The sequence below is a fragment of the Ochotona curzoniae genome, unplaced genomic scaffold (genome assembly GCF_017591425.1).
Source record: "Ochotona curzoniae isolate NIBS_2020 unplaced genomic scaffold, NIBS_Ocur_1.0 contig_1014, whole genome shotgun sequence".
Classification (NCBI taxonomy): domain Eukaryota; kingdom Metazoa; phylum Chordata; class Mammalia; order Lagomorpha; family Ochotonidae; genus Ochotona; species Ochotona curzoniae.
Window position 1 is genome coordinate 21,297,350 of NW_024464920.1, and position 15,666 is coordinate 21,313,015.

The 15,666-nt window shown below is 49.6% G+C and overlaps 1 protein-coding gene across 1 annotated transcript in view; it reads left to right on the forward strand.

Moving 5' to 3' along the window:
- Positions 1-15,666, forward strand: part of PAWR (pro-apoptotic WT1 regulator) — a 99,973-nt gene that overhangs the window by 65,631 nt on the left and 18,676 nt on the right. Inside the window, exon 3 of the mRNA XM_040981235.1 lies at positions 15,271-15,305. Within this exon, the coding sequence (XP_040837169.1) occupies positions 15,271-15,305 (35 nt within the window). The remainder of the gene's footprint in view (positions 1-15,270; positions 15,306-15,666) is intronic.

A 15,666-nucleotide genomic window follows, 5' to 3' on the forward strand; every position in this document is an offset into this window, starting at 1 on the left:
CTACCCACACCTCCCAGGTCAACTGACCTTTTCTTTTAACATTTATTTATTTTTACTGAAAAGGTGGATTTTTACAGAGAAAAGGAGAGAGGAAAAGATTGTCCATGCGCTGATTCATTTCCCCAAGAGGCCATAACTGCAGCTTCTGTCATATCTCCCGGGTGAGCACAGGGTCCCAAGGCTTTGGGCGTCCTCAACTGTTTTCTCAGGCCACAAGCAGGGAGCTGCATAAATCAAGCAGTTGGAATATAAACCGGTGCCTATGTGGGATCCTGTTCTATGCCCATCTTCACCCCCCCTTCCCCGCCCTGTTCCCCTGTCTGTAGTTCGTTCAAATAAATCTTTTTTATAAAATTTAAAAAGAAGAAAAAGTGAGTTATTTCTTAAATTTCATCAAACTCTACCTAACTTTTCTGAGAGATGATAGCAGTAATTTTGTCCATCTCTGAAGCATTGAATGTTCTTCAGAGGTGGATGCTTAATTACTTCTGTGACCTTCTCACAGAATTATGCCTCCTCAAAGAACAGAGCGAAGCAGGAGCTTTGTTCTTGTGGAGAAATATTTTCTGGTGGTGCTGACATCATGGGAAGACTCCTGGCTTCTGACGTCATGGGGAGGCTCCAGGCTTCTGATTCTGGCTTATGCTCCTGGCTTCAGATTGGCTCAGCTCCAGCTACCACCTGTCCAGCCAGGTGCCCTCCATTCATGGTTCTCAGGCTCACGGGCTGCAGCCCATCAGAGAGGTGCCCAGTTTCCCTCTTGGGCCCACTCCTAGCCTTGGATCTTGCACTGTGCAGGTGGTTCCACGGCACAGTCTGACCAGACTTGCCCCCAGTTCCAGCACTTGCGAGCTGATGCTATGACAAAGCCCACTCAGCATGGCTCTCCTCCTAACCCAGTTCATGTGCAGGCCAGTGGGTGCTGTAGCCCTGCCCAGCCTGGTCTGTCCCCAGTCCCAGCTTTCACGCTCACCAGTGGCAGCAGTGGTCCAGCAGGGAAGCCTGCAGCTGCCCTGCTAGACTTACCCACCCCACCTCCAGTCCCCATCCCAGGTCTTACATGTGCTTACAGGTGAATGCTGAGGCCCAGACTGGCATGGCTCAACTCACCTCGGCATTCACTGGTGAGTGCTGCCACCTGGCTTGGCCCGGGCTGCCCCCGGTTTCAGCTCATGCTGTTGGGTGCTGCAGCCTAGCCTAGTCTAGGCAGCCTGCAGTCCCAGCTCTAGTGTGAATTGGCTGGCATTGTGGCCCAACCCAGCCTTTCTTGCCTCTGCCCGTCCTGGTTCTCAGATCTGCCAGTGGGAATTGCTCAGTGAAAAAGTGGGTGTTTACAATTTTGATGCTGTTTCTAAACTTTTTTGTGTGTGTGTGTTAAGTGTTACTTTTCAAAATTCTACTGAAGTGTCATGGGATTTTAATTTTTAAGGTGTTTAGTAGTTAACATACATTTCTCATTAGTGGAAATAATCAGTGTTTGCAGTTTACTTTTGTAAATAACACTGAAAGTAACATCTGTGTAGATTAGACTTTTATACTTGGAATTGTTTGGTTTGATTTCCAAAGACAAAATTACTGGTCCAAAAATGGGTTATTCCTTAAGATTTTAAATGTTTGACATATATTGCCTATGTCATTCACTTCCAAAACAGTTGATATAATCAACACCACGTTGTTTGGGCATTTGTGAGTTTTTTACCCTCCCTCATTAAAAATAAAAAAGTATTTACCTACCTAAGACCACCAGACAGGCAGGACTCTGTTTTTATTTTATTTATTTTTAAAGGTTTATTTATTGTGGGTCTCAGGACGGGGCGTCTCATGCCTGGATCCCGGACGGCCGCCATGGGCACATGGTGAGCCGTCCTCCCCGGGCCTGCTGGGATTCGGGGGCCGCTTCCTTCGGGGTGAGTAGACCGAGGGGGGGAGGCCTCCGGGTCTGGGCAGGTCCGGGGCCCACCCGCCGCCTTCATGGGGCGGTGAATGGGATTTGGGAGGGGCGCGACCTTGGGCCTGGGTTATTTAAACCTCCAGCTGCCTCCTGGCAGCTGGTGGGTCTCAGGACGGGGCGTCTCATGCCTGGATCCCGGACGGCCGCCATGGGCACATGGTGAGCCGTCCTCCCCGGGCCTGCTGGGATTCGGGGGCCGCTTCCTTCGGGGTGAGTAGACCGAGGGGGGGAGGCCTCCGGGTCTGGGCAGGTCCGGGGCCCACCCGCCGCCTTCATGGGGCGGTGAATGGGATTTGGGAGGGGCGCGACCTTGGGCCTGGGTTATTTAAACCTCCAGCTGCCTCCTGGCAGCTGGTGGGTCTCAGGACGGGGCGTCTCATGCCTGGATCCCGGACGGCCGCCATGGGCACATGGTGAGCCGTCCTCCCCGGGCCTGCTGGGATTCGGGGGCCGCTTCCTTCGGGGTGAGTAGACCGAGGGGGGGAGGCCTCCGGGTCTGGGCAGGTCCGGGGCCCACCCGCCGCCTTCATGGGGCGGTGAATGGGATTTGGGAGGGGCGCGACCTTGGGCCTGGGTTATTTAAACCTCCAGCTGCCTCCTGGCAGCTGGTGGGTCTCAGGACGGGGCGTCTCATGCCTGGATCCCGGACGGCCGCCATGGGCACATGGTGAGCCGTCCTCCCCGGGCCTGCTGGGATTCGGGGGCCGCTTCCTTCGGGGTGAGTAGACCGAGGGGGGGAGGCCTCCGGGTCTGGGCAGGTCCGGGGCCCACCCGCCGCCTTCATGGGGCGGTGAATGGGATTTGGGAGGGGCGCGACCTTGGGCCTGGGTTATTTAAACCTCCAGCTGCCTCCTGGCAGCTGGTGGGTCTCAGGACGGGGCGTCTCATGCCTGGATCCCGGACGGCCGCCATGGGCACATGGTGAGCCGTCCTCCCCGGGCCTGCTGGGATTCGGGGGCCGCTTCCTTCGGGGTGAGTAGACCGAGGGGGGGAGGCCTCCGGGTCTGGGCAGGTCCGGGGCCCACCCGCCGCCTTCATGGGGCGGTGAATGGGATTTGGGAGGGGCGCGACCTTGGGCCTGGGTTATTTAAACCTCCAGCTGCCTCCTGGCAGCTGGTGGGTCTCAGGACGGGGCGTCTCATGCCTGGATCCCGGACGGCCGCCATGGGCACATGGTGAGCCGTCCTCCCCGGGCCTGCTGGGATTCGGGGGCCGCTTCCTTCGGGGTGAGTAGACCGAGGGGGGGAGGCCTCCGGGTCTGGGCAGGTCCGGGGCCCACCCGCCGCCTTCATGGGGCGGTGAATGGGATTTGGGAGGGGCGCGACCTTGGGCCTGGGTTATTTAAACCTCCAGCTGCCTCCTGGCAGCTGGTGGGTCTCAGGACGGGGCGTCTCATGCCTGGATCCCGGACGGCCGCCATGGGCACATGGTGAGCCGTCCTCCCCGGGCCTGCTGGGATTCGGGGGCCGCTTCCTTCGGGGTGAGTAGACCGAGGGGGGGAGGCCTCCGGGTCTGGGCAGGTCCGGGGCCCACCCGCCGCCTTCATGGGGCGGTGAATGGGATTTGGGAGGGGCGCGACCTTGGGCCTGGGTTATTTAAACCTCCAGCTGCCTCCTGGCAGCTGGTGGGTCTCAGGACGGGGCGTCTCATGCCTGGATCCCGGACGGCCGCCATGGGCACATGGTGAGCCGTCCTCCCCGGGCCTGCTGGGATTCGGGGGCCGCTTCCTTCGGGGTGAGTAGACCGAGGGGGGGAGGCCTCCGGGTCTGGGCAGGTCCGGGGCCCACCCGCCGCCTTCATGGGGCGGTGAATGGGATTTGGGAGGGGCGCGACCTTGGGCCTGGGTTATTTAAACCTCCAGCTGCCTCCTGGCAGCTGGTGGGTCTCAGGACGGGGCGTCTCATGCCTGGATCCCGGACGGCCGCCATGGGCACATGGTGAGCCGTCCTCCCCGGGCCTGCTGGGATTCGGGGGCCGCTTCCTTCGGGGTGAGTAGACCGAGGGGGGGAGGCCTCCGGGTCTGGGCAGGTCCGGGGCCCACCCGCCGCCTTCATGGGGCGGTGAATGGGATTTGGGAGGGGCGCGACCTTGGGCCTGGGTTATTTAAACCTCCAGCTGCCTCCTGGCAGCTGGTGGGTCTCAGGACGGGGCGTCTCATGCCTGGATCCCGGACGGCCGCCATGGGCACATGGTGAGCCGTCCTCCCCGGGCGGCCAGTGCGCCATTGGTGCCAGGCTCCGCCTGCTGGCCGCCCGGCTGGGGAGCTCTGGGGATTTGGTTCTTTGAGTTGCTGCTTAATTAGCTCCAGGTTGAACCCATTGTGCTTCTTGGACCTGAAAGAGGCAGTAACTCTTCCTTAGCAAAACTTGTAATCACTAATAATTCTGAGCACCAAATACCAGTCATGCAGAAGCTATGGCTTGGGGCTTGCCCTGCACAAGTAGCTCCAACAGTTGGCCAATGTGTCAACTGGTAATGGAACAGAGTAGATTAGGCACGACTGAGCAAACCTTAGCCCACAAGTAAAACTAGAAACCAGGAGGGAGCAGAGGTCATGCCGAGCTAGGCTCTTGTACCTGCTGGTCTGTGGGAGCCTGGGACGCTAAGCCACAGTGTCTAAGGCAGAGTTCGGGACAGGGGAGGGGTTGTGCCAAGCTGAGTCAGAGCATCCATTGGCAGGCATGTGATCTATGCCTGGGAACGGACCCGGTTGGGGAGCAAAGGGGACAACCCTAGCTGGGCTGAGGTTCCCACCAAGAGGTGCGTGGCCTGGAAGGGGGCTGCGTTCTGATCTGGATACAGTTGCAGTCTCCCTTGGCACAAGTGTGGACTGGGATTGGATGCACCGAACTGGGCCGGACCCCGACTCCCCCTGGTGTTCTGGAGGACCAGGGCAGATGTGGGATGGACTAGGCAGGGTCTCAAACCCCTACTGAGCCATGTGTGAGCCATACGTGGGTATGGACAAACCATGGCTGGGCTGGAACATCCAACAGCAAGAACCAGATTGGGTTGAAGGCCAGTCAGGAAAAGCCACAGTTCCTGCTATGACAGGAGGTGGACTGAGTAGGGTTGGCTCATGGACCCACTGGTAAGCGTGAAACCTGGCATTGGGAGAGGTTCTGATGGAGGAGCCTGGGCAACTCCTCTGGCAGGACACAGACCCAGCAGGTAAACGCAAGAAACATGATAGGAAACAGCCCAGAAAAGGCCATGGAAACCTACCCACTGGCATACAGTTGGCAGACGTGGGGGCAAGACCAGGCTGAATCTGTCCACATCATCCACTGGCAAATCCAGGCACCAGTGTGGGTCGACCCAGGGTCGGTCGCAACAAAGACTAGTGCACATTATGGAATGCCGAGGTGAGGTTGCCTGTACCAGAAGGGACCGCAGCGCCCAACCAGCCTGAGAACAAGCAAGGAAGTGGGCAGAGCTGGCAGGGGAATAAGGGAGGGTTCCTTTGCTGGACAGCTACTTCCGCAGGAGAGCATGGGCTGGGATGGGGGCAGACCAGACTAGGCAGAGCTACCACACCTGTGCGCCTCATGTGGACTAGATCAGGGAAAAGCCAGGCTGGGCGGATTATTCCTACTGGTGCAAACAAAATTAAAGTGGGCGAGGTTTGTTTGGGCAGCATCAACTGGAATCTGGGAGTGGGAGAGGCCTGGGAGGGAAATAGTGGGCTCATCCCTCTTGGGTTACCACTTCCACGGGAGGACATAAAACTAAGACAGCGGCTGGGGTGGAATGGGATGTGGGACAGACTGGATTACTGCTACACTTACTGGCAAACCAGGGTAGGGGGTGGGCCTGGTTGGGGTTATTGTGGGTCGCTCCAACCTAGGCTACAGCTCCCGCTGGTTTATGTGAGGGCCAAGTATGTGCTGGGCAGAACCAGACTGGACTGCAACACCCATTGGCTCCAGTGGAAGACGGGAGTGAAAACAGAACCAACCCAGCAATTGCAACCACCAGCTGATTGGAGCGATGGACGGTGCCAGGCCCTGTACTTGTTAGCACATACAAGAAGTTTCTTTGGAGATCTTCCTAATCTAAAAGCTGGAGTCAGAACCATAACAAAGAAAAGAGAGAAGACAGAACGGGTCAACCAACCATCTAAGCTATGATGGACTATGTCAATCAGTGGATTTTTCAAAGACCTCATAGTGCTTGGAGCGGCAAGATTGAGAGCGATTCATAACTGTTGCAATATCAAAACCACTTGAGCAAGAACCTCAGAGCATGCCCTACACCCGGGACTTGGGGAGGGTGGGAAATTGGGTGGGCCTTCTCCCTTAATACCCCCCTTTTAAACATGAAGGTAACAATATGGAAAACATATTAGTATTATCCACTTTCCTGTAGCCCTTGAACCTTCTTACCCTAATTAACTATGTAAAGAATGTCAAAATAAAATTTATTAATAAAAAAAAAAAGGTTTATTTATTTTTATTGGAAAGGTAGATGTGCATAGAGAAGGAGAGACAGAGAGAGAAAGATCTTCCATATGCTGGTTCAGTCCCCAAATAGCCACAGTGGCCAGAGCTAAGCTGATCTGAAGCAGGAGCCTCTTGCCAGTCTCCCACATGGGTCTAGGGTCCCACAGCTTTGGGCCATCATCCTCTGCTTTCCCAGGCCACACGCAGGGAGCTGGACAGGAGGTGGAGCAGGTGGGGCATCAACTGGGAACCCATATGGGATTCCAGAACTTAGAAGATGAGGATTTAGGCATTGAGCCATTGCGCTGGGCCAAGGCAGCACCCTCTTTCTTGGTTCATCACCCCTCCTCATAACTATCTATATGCACATGCAGGTCAGGCTGAAGCCAGGAGCCGGAAATTTCCTCCAACTTTTCCACATGCATGTTAGAGACCCATGTAATTGAGCCATCATCATCTGCTCCCTTCCTGGATGTGGGTTATAAGCAAGTGAAGTCAAGAGCAGAGCTGGTACTCGGCCCCAGGCACTGCCTGGTGGGGTCCAAGTTCCAGTCTGCATGGCTGTGCTTGCGTGATGGCTTGAGCACTAAATTGTTAGACATAAAAATGGCATGGGAAAGATTCATTTTTCTTTTAAGAATCTTTATTAATTAATGCTAGCTGATAAAAATTCTTGACTTTTTAATTTCCTTAGTTCATCTGTTGTGATTTATGGAAGTTTTGTTCTTTAGTCATCTGAGTTGTTTATCTTACTATATTATATATATGAATCTAAATATTTGTATTCCTGAGGACCAGTGAATGTGTTACAATTTTACTGGGCACTGTGGTTGTTTTGCTAATTAGTTTAGTAACTTGAGGATTCTTTCACTGTATGCTACTAGGCTTGTATTTTCTGATCTGATTTCACATGTTTTGTATTTGTTTATCCAAGTTCTAATCTGCTGCTGCACCTGCACAGGCAGTATTTATGGGATTTCCTTGTTGACTGTTCTAAGCTTAAATGAAGCAGAATGCTTTTATTTAAATGTGTGCACAAAACAGTTTACTCCATGCCCACACTTTCTCAGCTCTATGTGGATCTTTTTCCTTCGTTTTAGTAGTACAAATCATCCCATTGGGAAGAACATTCATTAAGAAAAGGTATTTTATGAAAATAGTTGTGTAACAGGCTTTAGGATTATTGAAAGATATACTTTCATAATCTTCAGGCTTTCTTTTTTCTTTTTCTTTTTTACGTTAAAAAAAAATTTAAGGTAGAGTAACAAAGAGGAGAGGGGCAGATCTTCCATCTGCTGGTTCACTCCCCAAATGGCCACAACGTGCAGAGCTAGGCTGATGGAAAGTGGAGTGTCCCTATGGCATTGCAGAATGCAGTCCTGGTCTCTAGTCTTTGAAACCTCTAACACCGACAGCAGTCTTAGCAGTTACACTTTTACAAGAAGGTGCAATGATACCAGTGTTTCTTCACATTTCTTTTCTGCATTTTGAGTGGAATCATCATCCTATAACATTTGTGGCCACAGAAGTATAAAAAGTCTTGTTAGCAAATGAGGTAGAATTAGTATTTGTGTAGAATTTTGTTCTAATGTATAGAATTGTTAAGCGTTTTACTCAAAATTATGAGGAACTCCTGCTACATTATGTGAGTTGGCTTTTTCTGTAACTTATTTATTTTCTTATTAGAAAGGTGTTCTCACTTTGGAATTTGGAGATCAATTTAAACTCTGTCCATAATTGTCAATTTTGAATGCACATGAGAAATGGGCAACAAACTTTCCCGAACTATGATAATAATAATAGCAATAGTAAAAGTAATAATAATAGGAACAGATCCAGTTTGGGAAAGAGTCCATTGCTTAGGATTGTAATCTGGGGACAGGAATTGCTGTAGAATAATACTTAAAGTGTACAAAATCTCTAATAAAAGACTAATTTAGAATGAAGAGTAAGCTTTACTATTGCCTGCTTCATTGATAATAGTGTATTATGTAGAAAGAAACATAACTTAACACATGTTTTATATGTCTCTGACATGAGTGTGGAGGGTATATTCAGTCAACTGTGTTGTGGTCTTAACCAACTGCAGCAACCTAACTATGTAGAAAATACTGTGTAAACCTATGTGTTACGAATGGTTACTTATAAAAACCAAATTATAAAGATGTATGGAGATATTTTTGCTATTACATGGTTTTTTATTATATATTGAACTGGAAACCCGTGTGGTAAAATTAATATACTGCCAATGTAGTTTTAGAATTGGTAAAATTGTCCCATTTCACATTTCTGCATTTGTTAAAATTCTCTAAATCTTTGTTTATCTAAATACTGTGTATGTTGAAAAGTGCTATTTAGAGCTTGAGAAACATTGCTAGTGCCCACCTTGTTCATATCATTTCGGTAGATACATCAGTAATGTACAAGCTGGTCAATGTCCTGAAGGGTGCTCTTGTCCAGTTCCTTACTCCATTTCAGTAAAGCTAATCTGCTGGGGTCTGTGTGATGGATGTGGAAGACAGGAAGGTGTGAAGAGTGTCCTTTGCAGGCAAGGCAGCAAGGAATGTCCCGCTGTGTGGCAAGGCCCGGTGGATGTCTCTACAACACCTGAATGCAGCTCTGCCTCCCTTTGCATGGACACCAGACAACCCCATTGATATTTCTGTAATCTATTTAGGCATTGTCTGCCTCTGCGGAGTTACTGTTAAATATCAATGGGAGCTTAGAAGCTAATGTTGCTGTTGCCGTTTTTTAACCAAAAAGCTGTTATTGCTGTTAGGGCTGCATCCTGTGGCAATATGCTAATCAAGGGTGCTAACTCCCCTTTTGATCCTATGCTAATCAAGAGTGTTCTGTCTTCAGGTGTAGTAGGAATCTATCCTTTCCCTCTTTCTTTGATCTTTTAGGTCCCTCCTGTGAAGTTCTTCCTTCCTTGACTGTCTCAAGACCAAGCTGTAGAGTAATTGTGGTAGGAATGTGGTGCTGATTGATATGCACCATCTATTGAAAACTTTTTCCTAGCCAGGTGCCAGGTGCCAGGCGCCAGGTGGTTAACATCCTAGCCTTAGGTGAAACAAATGGCAGTTATCTTTAGAAACACCCACTTGACCATGACGTAAAAAGTCTGAGCCAGAGTTTGACTGATTCTGTATAAATAGAGCGGACAGCTTTCCCGCGTGGTCCATTATGATGATGAAGTCCTAGTGGTCCATCTCTTTCTTTGCACCTCATCCACGCACCCTTCGCGAGTTCCGAACTCAGCTGGAGCTGGACTCCAGCAGTAATCTAGTAGTCCTGCTGATTTTACATGTTCTCCAACACTCATATATTGCCAAAATGAGGGGGTGGTGTGATGTATGTAGAAATTCTCATGTTATTAGCATTTTTCTCATGAATACTTAGGTGGGCACCATTTGAATTATATGGCTTGGTTTTAATTTGTATAGGGTGACATTAAGGATTTTTAAAGGTACTACTTTTGTAAAATAGTAATCATAGTATTTGTGAAACTGCAGGGGAAATTGTACTATATGAAATAATTTTCATCTGTATTCAATAAAATGCACTTTAGAGTAGATACATATAAACTTAGTATTTCTGACTCATTTCATAACCATTGACCAAACGTTTTAACTCTCAGGTGTCAAAAATAATGTAAAAGGCCTTCTGCAGTAGTCTAGTGGTTAAAGTCCTCACCTTGCACGTGCCAGGATCCCATATGGGCACCAGTTCGTGTTTGGCTGCTCCACTTCCCTTTCAGCTTCCTGCTTGTTGCCTAGTAAAGCAGTCGAGGATAGCCCAGAGCCTTGGGACCCTGGCTCCTGGCTTCAAATCGGCTCAGCTCCAGCCATTGCAGCCACTTGGGTAGTGAACCAGCAGGTGGAAAATCTCTCTCTCTGTCTTTCTCAGTGAATCTGACTTTCCAATAAAAAAAATAAGTATTTTAAAAAGAGAAACAAAATTTAATAACTAGATATGTATGTTACTAGACATAGCATATTCTTAAACATAGGAGATCTGTTTTACATGTTTGGTACACAGAATGCAAAGATCCATTTGCCTTGTCATCGCAGGATGCTACCTTAATGACCTTCTGATTAGCAACTCTTATTAACGTTTGCTTGCCAGGGCGTTGTTGCTTTCCTTGCTGTAAGAACAGCCGAAGCCCAGACAGGGTGAAAACATCTTCCTGTCAGCAGTCACAGCCTGGCTGACCAGTAGTATTGCTCGTTGTGAACCCAGCCCCCACACATGGACCCTCTAGTCTCCTGTGACCTTGTGACTGCCTGCAGATGCTTACATCTCTAGTGATGCCTTTTTCTGCAGCCAGAGATCACAGAGGAAGTTCGTTATTTCCCTGTGTTATTAATATATATTTCATACATTGTTTACTAGTTGTGCTGTAGAGAAGAAAAGGAATCAAGGAGCAGGGGATGTCACTGTCTTTGGGAAGCCAGTATTTTATTTGGAAAATTAAGGCTTATACTTAGCTGATTAAGGCTGTTGTGAATAGAAATTTATTGATTTGGAATAACTAAGGTTGGTTAATTCTGTATCCCACTTGAGTTTTTCCGTAACTTTAAAAAAAATTGAGCCATAAATTCAAATTATAAGCCTGCAAAGAAATTGCACTTGTTACTTTCCTTTTCTTCTTTAATTTCCGGAGCAATCAATACAATAGGCCTTGTTCCTGCATTTATGAGATAAAGAGAAATAGAGTAAAAGAAGTTAAACCTACAACCTCCCGGCTATTCCGTGGCCTCTCGGGCTGAAATGGTGTAATTCTCAGCCATTTGGTTTGCTGTACTATTTGCACACATTTCTCTGTGTTTTATGGTAGCATTTCCTGCTTGACTAATGAACTAGTCATTTTACAAAAAGAGCTTATTCTTTCATTTTAAAGGACCAGAAATTCTTTTTTCTTTTTAAAGATGATTTATTTGGAAGGTGGAGTTAGAGAGATGGAGGGGCGAGAAGGAAGGAAGGGGAGGGCGTCTCAGCTGCTGGATCACTCCCTAGACGGCTGCAGTGGCCCAGCTTGAGCCAGTCCTGCAAGTCTCCCCTGTGTGAGTCAGCAGCCAGATGGTTGAATCATCCTCTGCTGCTTTTCCCAGGCCTTTAGCAGGAAGCAGGACTGAAACTGGAACAGTTTGAACATGAATAAACACCCATATGGAATGCTGGTGTTGCAGGCAGCCGCTTTACTAACTACACCACAACACCATCCCCCTAGAAATTCTTTAATTGTAATGTTTTCTTTTGAACAGTTAATGATTAAGCTTTTTAAAAATGCTATTTATCCCCCAGCTGTAGGCAACATTGCATTGCACCTAGAAGTGTTAACTACTGGGAAAAAAACAGCTAATAGCTGGTGGGCATTCTGGTCTGGTTAATGGCAAATCTGTGTTAGCTGTACCAGTGCCAGCATAGTTGCCCATGCTGTTTTTGTTTTGTTTAAAAAATATGTGAGCAGGGCCCGGCGCGGTGGCGCAAGTGGTTAAGTCCTCGCCTTGCACGCCCGGGATCCCATATGGGCGCCGGTTCTAATCCCGGCAGCCCCGCTTCCCTTCCAGCTCCCTGCCTGTGGCCTGGGAAAGCAGTCGAGGACGGCCCAAGGCTTTGGGACCCTGCACCCGCGTGGGAGACCCGGAAGAGGCTCCTGGCTTCGGACCGGCATAGCATCGGCCGTTGCGCTCACTTGGGGAGTGAATCATCAGACGGAAGATCTTCCTCTCTGTCTCTCCTCTCTGTATATCTGCCTTTCCAATAAAAACATAATAAAAATAAATCTTTAGAAAAAAAAAATAAAAAATATGTGATCAGATGCCATCTTGCCAACAAATGGTCTGGAAACCTGCATGCGAGTGTGTGCCGTCCCTGAGTAGGCAGGCAGGGCCAGGGCTTGGGGAATCTGCATGCTCACAGGCACGGGGAGCTGTTAATTGGTTGCTCAGGGAAGCAGGTCTGAAGATGTGTGGGATGGAGGAGTGCTGAGGGAAAATGTGATACATAAGGAGTGACTTCTGGGTGACTTCCACCAACCAGGCTACTGCACTTGCAGGTAAATGAAGGGGCTGAGGCCAGGTGGTTTAAAGGAACTTTTGCAGTCAAACCAGCTCACATACCCAGGTGGGAGATGTGAGCTGGGATTGTTGGCATCACACAGAAGCTGTGGTTCGGGGTCTACCTAGCAAGGCTTGACCACAGTACCCACCTGTAAGTATTGGGGCAGAGGGTGCGACCATGTTAGACTGAGGCATGACACTAATCAGCTCACAAGAGAATGGTTCTGGGAGCAGATTCTGTCAGCAGACCATGGGCTCACCCCTGTGGGACTGCAATACTGGTTGTTTTGCTCAAAGGCTGAGGTGGTAACAAGCTGAGTTAGGCATAACCATGTAACTCAACAACGCTCATGGGTATTGGAGTTGGGAACAGGCCAGGATGGTCCAGGCTGTAGTGCCTGCAGGCACACCCAAGGATTGGGTGTGGAGTAGGCCAGGCCACAACATCCACCAGCACATAACAAAAGCAAACACTGAGGGGCAGACTGCTGGATAATGGCCTACTACCACTGGCACGTGTGAGATCTGGGTCTGGGAGTGGGCCATGGAACTTGAATTTCTCTGGTGGACTATCGCTTCCACTGGTGAGCACATGAATCAAGGCTGGATGTTTGCCAGGCCAGGCAGGACTGCTTCAGTTCTCTGCAGCTGTGTGTGTGTTATCTCTGTATAGGGTAGACTAGGCAGGGCGAAGCCAGTCTGTATTACACAGACACATGCAGGAGCCAGGATGGGGTTGAGGCCGTGACAAGCTAGGCTAGGTTATCACACCTACCGGTTGGCATGAAAACCAGGAATAGCAACTGACTGATCAGGGTTAGGCTGCAGCACCTACTGGTAGAGTTGGGATGGGCTTAGGCCAGGTCAGGCTGCAGCATTTAATGGCAAAGGCCAAACTGGGTGATGGGTTATGTTGTGTTTGGTTGGAGCAACCACAGACATACACAAGATCCATGGCTGGGAAAGAGCTTGGTCGAGTAGCTAAGAGGATGTGCTTGTTTTGCTGCAGTTCCCAATGATGAATGTGAGAGCCAGGATAGGGTGATGAACTGGGCTGGATGTGGCTGTAGCATCCCTCAGCATGGGTGTGGACTGGGCCTGGGGCATGCCAGACTGGGCCAGGCTCCAGCACCCCCTGCTGCTCCAAAGAGCCAGGGTAGATGTCAGACAGCCTGGGATAAGTCTCTGTATCTGCTGGGTCTGGGGAGTGGACCAGACAGCCAGAATGGATGTGGGTTGGTCAAGCAAGGTTGCTTTTTCCTGCCAGGACAGAAGATGGCCAAGGCAGGCTGGGTTAAGGAGCCACTGATGTGTATGTGATCTGTGACTGGGAGGTGAACTGATTGAAGAGCTTGGGGAACTCCTCTGTTAGGATGTGTTCCCTGCAGGTGAGTGCAAGAATGGAGGATGGAAGCAGCCCAGACCAAGCCAGGGTACAGTACCTGGTGGCATACATGTTGGTCAGGTCAGACTGGGCGACTTCATGGCACCCACTGGCAGATCTGAGAGCCAGGACGGGCAGAGGCAAGAAAGGCTGGGTTGGGCCACAATGCCAGCCAATTCACACTAGAGCTGGGACTGCAGGCTGCCTAGACTAGGCTAGGCTGCAGCACCCAACAGCATGAGCTGAAACTGGGGGCAGCCCGGGCCAAGCCAGGTGGCAGCACTCACCAGTGAATGCCGAGGTGAGTTGAGCCATGCCAGTCTGGGCCTCAACATTCACCTGTAAGCACATGTAAGACCTGGGATGGGGACTGGAGGTGGGGTGGGTAAGTCTAGCAGGGCAGCCGCAGGCTTCCCTGCTGGACCACTGCTGCCACTGGTGAGTGTGGAAGCTGGGACTGGAGACAGACTAGGCTGGGCAGGGCTACAGCACCCACTGGCCTGCACATGAACTGGGTTAGGAGGAGAGTCATGCTGAGTGGGCTTTGCCATAGCATCAGCTGGCAAGTGCTGGAACTGGGGGCAAGTCTGGTCAGACTGTGCCCTGGAACCACCTGCACAGTGCAAGATCCAAGGCTAGGAGTGGGCCCAAGAGGGAAACTGGGCACCTCTCTGACGGGCTGCAGCTCATGAGCCTGAGAACCATGAATGGAGGGCACCTGGCTGGACAGGTGGTAGCACCCGCCAGCATAAGTGTGTGCTGGAGAGTGGGGTGGGTTGGTTTGAGCTAGGCTTTAACACCCATTGGCATGGAGGGGTGCTGAAAGGGATATAGGACAAATTTGACCCATCTGCTGCACGTACTGGAACGTTCAGGGATCAGGTCTGGGTCAGGGCTGGTGGGAGTTATCGGAGGTTTCCCTAACTAGGCTGCAGTTCTCGCTGGTGTGTGGGGGCGCCAAGAGTGTGATGGGCAGGGTAAGCCTGGGCTGTAGCATTCAGTAACTTGCGTATGAGATGGGGCTGGGGATAGGTTTATGGGAAAGTAATGTACTTCTTAAAAATAATAATAAATAAGGGTATTTAAAAAATAAGACAGGTTAAGATTACAGTAGTTGTGTGTTTTGTTGCTCATTGACTTTATTAAAAGTTTTAAGCTGGTTGATTGATGAATAATGTCCCCTTTGTCCATTCTCTGAGTTTTCAATCACTTCCATATTTAAAAAATCATCTTTAAAATGATTGATTTGAGCTATTAAATAGATATAGAGTCTGTGGTTCTTCATTATGTGTGTGTGTTTACCAACTGCTCTAAATTTATTTTTTCAAAATTATATGTTCTCACCAGTTTTGTTTTTAATATAATCAGTAATTAGTTGCATGATTACAAATGCCTCCTAACTGATTTGTTGTTGTTTTTGCTTCACAGGAACCATCGAGAACCGTTTCAGGCAGGTACAAAAGGTAAGAATCCTCACATTATGATTTACAGCGTATTTGCAGACATGAGCGTGATGTCTGGCTAATCATAGCTTAATTAGAACTGGTTTTGAATTGCAACTTTTTGAAAAATCAGAAGCCCTTGCATTCTGCTCTTTAAAGCAAAGTATATTGTAAGTCAGAGAGTAATGTCTGTCTGGCCATGGTTTTTCTGACATAGCCTGCAGTCTTTTAAATCTGCCAACATGGTGAGTTTGCATGAATCTGATGAACTTTCTAAAGTAAAAAATGGTGAAGTTGCTTTTCTACACGCAAACGAACCTTGCAAGTGCAAGTAAACCACTGGTATTAGTCATGTCAGGTTGCCATAACAAAGGGTCGTCAG